At 37.8% G+C, this 7,912-nt stretch overlaps 1 protein-coding gene across 1 annotated transcript; it reads left to right on the forward strand.

Moving 5' to 3' along the window:
• Positions 1-41: 41 nt before the first annotated feature.
• LOC103770881 (citron Rho-interacting kinase-like) lies at positions 42-7,609 on the forward strand (the record flags this gene model as incomplete). Its single annotated transcript, XM_008938161.1, has 8 exons — positions 42-137; positions 891-1,032; positions 2,308-2,483; positions 3,811-3,912; positions 4,127-4,269; positions 5,208-5,301; positions 6,072-6,275; positions 7,456-7,609. Coding segments are annotated over exons 1-8 (1,111 nt in total), but the record flags the coding sequence as incomplete, so codon positions are not given.
• Positions 7,610-7,912: the final 303 nt, after the last annotated feature.

Consider the following 7,912-nt stretch of genomic DNA (forward strand, 5'->3'; position numbering starts at 1 on the left):
CTCTTTTTCAGGTGCTCTTTCACACAAGGTAACCTGTGAAGATGTTGAAGTTTAAATGCGGTGCCCGAAATCCGGTGGAGGCAGGACCGCTGGAGCCCATCGCCAGCCGCGTCTCTCGGCTGAATCTGCTCTTTCAGGTAAAGACTCTCTGGGCTGGGGTTAGCCCGTTACCGCGTTTTGTCTGTGTCCATAGCCAGCGTATCAAAATCGTTTTGCTGGTTCCTGTGGACACCCCAGGCGTGCCTGCGTGATTCTGTGGAGGAAGGGGTAGAAGAAGGGTATAACATGTTGATTTTCAAAGTGTCTCTCTAGTTTGCACAAAGTGGAGAGTAGCTGAGCTTACGTTTATGTGCATCTATTAATATTGTAGCCTGAGTGGATTTTCCCACATAAAGACAGAATATGGTAGGCCATGTCCTGTGCTTGCATTTTTTTCACGGGCTGTGCAGAGTTTGTTGTGAGATGGATTCACCTCACCAGCTGCTATGTGATCATTGGAGCTTCAGGGGCTTTTCCTTCTGGAGCTAATATTGGTACTGATTCCTTAAACTATTTGTACCATGCAGAAAACCACATGGTACAACTTCCAAGAAAAAAATCCAGTCAGATCAGACTCATCAGTAGGATGTAGATAGTTTCAAGAAAGCTGTGAAAACTTTAACAATCTTTAAAGGATTGCTTTGTCTAAAAGTAAAATACCTGTGGCTGCTGTTACAGATAGATATAGTGAGTTGATATATTGACCTCACACTTCTGTATCATTTGTCTAATTTCTGAAGTCATGGTTTTTAAATGGATAATATATAATCTGCTCTATACATATGTTATTGATTTGAGGCTTTTCATTGTTGTCTGAGACTCCATCTGCTGTTGCTTCTTTTTTTTCCTAGGGGAAGCCACTCTTTGTGACTCAACAGCAGATGTCTCCTCTCTCCCGAGAAGGCATCCTTGATTCTTTATTCATTCTTTTTGAAGAATGCAGAAACCCTGCTTTAATGAAAAATAAACACGTTGGCAACTTTGTGAAGAAATGTAAGTTTGTTTAGACTAATTTTCTGGTGTCATTTTACAAGAGTTCTTCAGAATCTGGGCATTTCAGTAACGCTTTAGTTGCTCTGATTCATTTAATGATCATAACCCAGGACTTTGAGCATCTGACGTTTTGTGGGCAGACTCAACATTGCAAAGAGGATTTTGCCAATCTTAGTAAGGCTTTGTTCAGGTCCAAAAAAGTAAAGTACAAGTGACTTTTGAAGTGCTGTGACTCAAATTTGCATCCTTCTTAGTCTGTGCTATATTTATAGTTGAGGAGGCACTGTCTTTAAAAGTGTCCGAGTACTGCATGCAGCAAAGCTTCAAGTACGCACGATAGAAGGATGTCAGAAGTTGACAGCAGGACAGTGGCTAGAGGTATGAGGAAAATAAATTCAGGAAAGGAATTTGGTAATCCTTGGCTCTTTCAGCTTGAAGTTAGCTTTTGGATTCCATATGTTATCCAAATTTTGCATGTGTAAATAGTAATTTTGTGCTTCACAAGTATAATTTCTGATGGAGTAAATATTTTACTGATAATGTGCTCAGATTTTTTTTTGGGAAAAGGAAAAGAAAAAATTTAATTTTTCTATTAACATATACCAGGAAGGGATTTGGTTAAAAGTAACTTATCATTCCTTCTCTAATAGTTCCATTCAACAGTTTCTAGCTATTATTAGCAGAGAGTCGTCTTCTGCTAGTCTGAAGAATTTTTAGAACACTCTACCATGAGCAATTGATTATCACAGTGCATGATGGTTGAAACTCATCAAGGGAAAAAGTGAACTGAATATCTGCAGCAAGTGTCTACCGTTATTTGTTAGACAATGGACTAGTGCCTCCCACAGGCAGAGGAGAAGAACCTGCCACTTGGCTCGGAGAGCTCTGCTGGGCAAAGCCCTTGTGTTTGGGGAATAGACTTTGTATTGGTAAAGGGAGGTTGGAAAGAAATTAGAAACAAAAGAGTCTATCAGCCTGTGATGTTGTGAATGGGACAGAATTATGGTTGCTATGGGAACTGTCTTAACATTTCCTGATTCTTTTGTATGTACCATATTTCAGTCTTAACTATGCATTGATACAGCCTTTTTTTTTTAGTTCTTATGCATGCTGGTTTTATTTTTTTTGAAGAATCATATTCTGGAATGATTTTACATTTCTCGAGAACCTGGAACTAAATGTTGGGGCTTTTTTGTTTCATTCTCCATTTTTGGTATTGTGTTTGTAACGAAATGCCAGTTGGCTGATGTAAAGATAAGTATTTTATTTTTATAGATGCAGAGACTATAGCTGAATTAAGGGAACTGCAACCCAGTGTGAAGGATTTTGAAGTAAAGACTGTGGTTGGCTGTGGTCACTTTGCAGATGTAAAAGTAGTAAGAGAGAAAGTTACTGGTGATGTATATGCTATGAAGGTGATGAGCAAAGAGTCCTTGCTGGCACAGGAGCACGTATGTATATTTTTTCTGTTATGACAATAGAACAATAAATTACAATTTGTTGAACATGTCCTTTTTGCCTCTACTGTTAGAATTCATTAGAAGTGTATGTTAACAAGGATCACCCTGCGTTTCAGTGAAGTAAAGTATTTGTGTGTAGTTTTGCTGTGTTTAAAAGCCATCATAGATGATGGGTCTATTGGGTGAAGTGCCATCCAAACCAAAAATGGCCCTTGTCCTAAAGAGCTTATTATCTAATTGTAAGACAAGAAAAAACAGATGAAGAAAATACTGGTATCAGTATTGATCAGCTTGATGATGGCTTAAATTTTCAGGCAGTCTATTCATTAAGGGTATGTTTTATTTTAAAGAGTGACGTAGAATGTCAAGAGTGGGTGTGAAGGCAAACTGTGGTGACTGGATTTTTATGGAGAGCCTCTCACTAGCTTGAGAAATGTGTTACTTGAAAACTTAAAAAGGGATAATGGGGGTTGTTATCATAGTTTGGTGAGAAACAGAATTTAATCTTTCACTGACATGAGATGACAAGTGGGACAGAGACACCCCATGAAAGACCTCATGAATTTATACAGCGATGTCTGTATCAGTTGTTCCCAGTATATGGTGCAGTGTGGTTGCTCCAGAAATCCCTTGGCATGTGTGTAGCTACCAGAAATGAAGATAAACTAAAATTACTCTTCCTATGGTACAAGTTGACAAGAAAGCAAAGTCTGACACTACCCTCAGTATGACACTTGCTCGATCTTGTTGAACGTGGGTCAGTGAAAGTAGGGAATATTGATCTAAATGAACTTGCAGTATGTAATAAAATTATTTTCTTACTGTTTGGCTGCACATCTGAATAATTAAATAGTTGCTAGAGTATGATTTCAAGGCAGTCTTGTATTTTAGTACCTTTCAATGAATTTATGCCTGAATTAGCTGGAAGATGCAACCTCATAATTGCTCTAGTTTCTTTTCTTCCTTGTCTGATTCTTTAGAGATTAGTTTTATTTCATTAGGGCCAGTCCAGGTGAGGATAACCAAGATTGCACACCAGACTGGTAGATACTTCACCACTTTGAAAGGAAGGCTGACCTTTGCTTCAGGGACTATTCAGATGAAAGCAAACTAGGCGGCGGGAGGTGGGAGGAGAGCAGAGGAGTAGAACAACTTTTTTAAGGTGCCCATCACAAGGAAATAGCATTTAATATTTTGTGTGTAATTTTTTTGTGTTGTGTGCCTTTGGCACAGACTCAAGCCTTTCTAAAACTAGGGGATTCTAATGTGTTCTTACTCATTTTCATCATGATATAATGGAACACTTCCTTTTTTTTAGGTGTCATTTTTTGAGGAAGAACGCAACATATTATCCCAGAGCACCAGTCCATGGATTCCACAGTTACAATATGCGTTTCAAGACAAGAAAAATCTGTACTTGGTAATGCCTAGTCTTTGTTTCTTTTCTCCTCTGTTGAACACCATTGCCATTGTTAGGTTGAAGAGCAACATGATGGTTGAAATGTGCTCGTCTTCTATGTGTTTTCCTGCATTAAATGCCACTTTTTGATGTGTGCCTAGTGTCAATATGAGGAGTTGTGTGGAATATCTTTTATATTCATGAACTATATCCGTTCCTTTAAAATTTTATGTAGGTTATGGAGTATCAGCCTGGAGGGGACTTACTGTCACTCTTAAACCGATACGAGGAGCAACTAGATGAAAGCATGGTGCAGTTTTATCTTGCAGAGCTGGTTTTAGCCATTCACAGCGTCCATCAGATGGGTTATGTACACAGGTAGGTGAAGATGGCTTTGCATTGCACGTAATATTTGATCAATATCATTCCAGAAAAAGTATTCTGGAATGATGCGTTCTTTGTTTTCTAATATTCTGTCCTCTTTTGGGACAGTATTTCACATGGTGTATCAGGAGAGAAGATTAGAAAATTAATCAGACTCAAACTGTAATTGTAGCTAAAGGCACCAACTTTGATGTGAAGTTCAAGCTAATATCAAGAAAGGATTGTTACATATATTTTCTGGAGGCTTAGTAAAAAGAAGCCTTAATGTTGCACTATAAAAAATTAAAATCTTTTCTGGAGGTTGTTGCTTTTAGCACCAGGTAGTACAGGAAACGTGTGTAATTGTTCAAACTTGTTGTGTGCTGATTGGTGAACAGGGCAGTATAGGTTGATGGAGTGGTTAAATATCACAGAGCTTTCTAAAGATCAAACCAAGGCTTGAAAGCTGTTACTGTATACATTTTCAAATCATATTGGTGTTTAATAAGATTATTCTGTTCTAAGGCTGTGGAAATATTAGGAAGTATTTTATATTCCAAGCAGCTGCAGTGGCTGCACTTAGAGCATAGGCTGTGGCTTGCTAATGCAAGGTAGCTGCCTAGATTTGAAAGATTTACAGAATAAGCTGTGAAGAAATTTGGGAAGAATTTCACTGTAACTCAGTTATGATGTAGTCAAGGTGCAAACCCACCATCTCTTTCCATCTTCTGTAAGTAACTATTAACAGAAATTAAATTATGAAATAAGGCGAGCTTTACTACTTTAGTATTTGCTTGGAAACAGAACAAGAGTTGGAAATAAGACTCCCACTTGTTAAGTTTTTATGCAGGTGAACACCCAGCTGAGTGTAGCTGATCAGGGTTGTCCTGTTATGCAGGTGTGAGTGTGGGGAGGTTGTGGAAGGATACTGATGGGTTGCTTCTTGCTTACAGAGACATCAAACCAGAGAATATTCTTATCGACCGAACGGGACACATAAAACTGGTAGACTTTGGGTCAGCTGCCAAAATGACCTCAAACAAAACGGTAATACTGGGGATTTAAACTGGGTCTATGTCAAAGTTTTGTTTGGCTAGTCCAGTCACAAAGGGGAAACTAAGTTTATAGCTGTTCCTTGATTACACCTTGTTCTTCTGCCTTTCTTGTCCAATCTGGAATCTACTCACAATTATATTTTTCAATTTATGAACGACTCTTCAAACGTGAGCTTGAGTATCTCTTGCAGCTCTCAGTAGATATATATATTTCTGTATTAAAACTGTAATAAACAAATATATATCTACAGGTAAGGGAAGGGCAAGTTACTTTCTCATGGTGCTGCACTGCAATACAGAAATCATCTCTAGAGATTCCTGCAACAGTTCAATGCTGAGTTTAAAGAAGGACGTGGATTTATAATTCATAATTGGACTGAAAAGTGTATTTGGTGTAACTAAGATGGCATAGTTTTGAAGACCAGGAGCTCTTGAGTGAAATGAGTCACATCCCAAGTAGCTTTTTAGAATGCTGTTTTTCTACTTTAGCTCTTTGTACTTTCTAGTAACAGCTCTGATAATTGACTCTCTTTATACCAAATAGGTTGCTTTCTCTGTTTATCAGCAGTCTCCTTAACCTTATACTTTTTTGCTTAACAGCCTTGCTTAAAATTACTTACTTAAAATTCACTTGTGGGGCTCTGAAAATTGTCTCTCATTTAAAAAAGAAAAAAAAACAAGAAAATCACCCATTTGTTTTGTTGTCATGATGAGAGTGAACAGCAAGTGCAGTAGTTTCACTTGGGATATCTTTGCTTCTAGGTAAATGCCAAGCTGCCTGTTGGCACACCTGACTACATGGCACCAGAAATGCTGACGGGGTTGAATGGGGATGGGAAAGCTTCTTATGGCCCAGAATGTGACTGGTGGTCCCTGGGAATCATTGCGTATGAGATGATTTATGGAAGAACTCCATTCACTGAAGGGACTTCAGCAAAAACTTTCAATAACATCATGAACTTCCAGGTAGAGAGAACTCTGTTCATGTTCTTGAATAAAAAGGCTGTAACTAAAGATGGTGTTTTCACAGTTGAGAAAAGAAGGTTATGGGTGTCTCTTTGTTCATAAAATAATTAGAATTTGTGCTTTATATTGGTTTTATATGTCTCTGTATTGTAGATATCAAGTTATTTTTTGTAACAGATGTCTAAAAATAACCACCTGCAGTGCATGAATTAAAAAGATATTGCTGCCCATCTTCAGCAACTGTAATTGCAGCATTTCCAAAGTAATCTAGAAAAGGGATGGAAAGGATGAATTGTGGATTGATAAAGTTTCTGAATCTTACTGTGTCTGGGTAGTAAAGGCAAGGTCCAGCTATGAAGAGCTGCAGAGAGATTTGAGGATATTGAGTGTTTGCAAGTTTTAAAATGTCATGTGGAATTTAGTGTAAGTAAATTTAAATCAATGCATGTAAAGGGGAAAAGTATCCCAACTTTACTCAGTGGTGGGCTCAAGAACCGTATCTTGATCTTATAATTTATGAAAATGCTACTTTAATTCTTAGAAACAGTTCAAAAAGCAGCACATAGAGTGGTACGACTTAGCAGGAAAGATAAAAAAAAAAAATAATGTACCTGAGAGGAAGTGAAAAAAAATGCTTACCTATTATCTTTTCTAACATGGGAATTAGGGACATCAAATAAAAGGAGCCAGCAATGACTTATGAACAAAAAAGGACACTCCATGCACCACAGTCTTGTGCTGGGGAGCTCTGCTGCAAGTCTGCAGCTACTGAGCATTTATGTGTTCAAGGAGTGACTAGAAAAATTCACAGAAGTAGAATTAATTGGGATCTGGCAAATACAAAGATGTCATCCCTGGCTGAAAAAATCTTAAGCCACAAATCCTTGGAATTTTGGGAGAGTTTTCTGGGGGCATGTTTTGTTTCACTCTTCCCTTTGTGTTCAGTATAAGGTGATCTGGGACTACCACTCATCTGATGGGGAATGGTTGTTCTGCTGTTCTTATCTTTACTGCAGTAAACGTATATAAAAGCCTATTTGGAAAAAGGGAACAATACTTTTATCTGTATGCTAAAAATGTTTATCCTTTGTGCCTAACGTATCTCAGAATAATGAAACTCAAGCTTATTGTTCTGGGACTGGTTTCTTACTGAGCAGAAATCCTTTTCTTTCTAATGCAGAGGTTTCTGAAGTTCCCAGAGGACGTGAAAGTTAGTAGTGAATTTCTTGATCTGATCCAGAGCCTGCTTTGTGGGCAGAAGGAAAGGCTGGGTTATGAGGGACTCTGCTGCCATCCATTTTTTTCTAAAATTGACTGGAGTAATATTCGTAACTGTAAGTAGAATAATACTGTAACTACAAACAATTCCTTTTTCTGTGTGTAACATGAAAATTTGTACAATATGAGTATTTAAGTGTTGGACATGAATAATTATTCATGCTGAAATGGGACTATGTCCTGGAGCAGGTGTTTTTAACAAGACAATTCATTTTGGTTTTTGGATAGGATGAGTTAATATCTCTCAGGTGAAAATTGTAAGGTAAGGTGAAGTTCAATACAATTCTACATGAATTTCTGATACAATTGCCATATTACTGCAGGCACTAGACTGGAAAATCAAAATGGTCTTTTCTGTG

The sequence above is a fragment of the Merops nubicus genome, unplaced genomic scaffold (genome assembly GCF_000691845.1).
Source record: "Merops nubicus isolate BGI_N331 unplaced genomic scaffold, ASM69184v1 scaffold52883, whole genome shotgun sequence".
NCBI classification, from domain to species: Eukaryota; Metazoa; Chordata; class Aves; order Coraciiformes; family Meropidae; genus Merops; species Merops nubicus.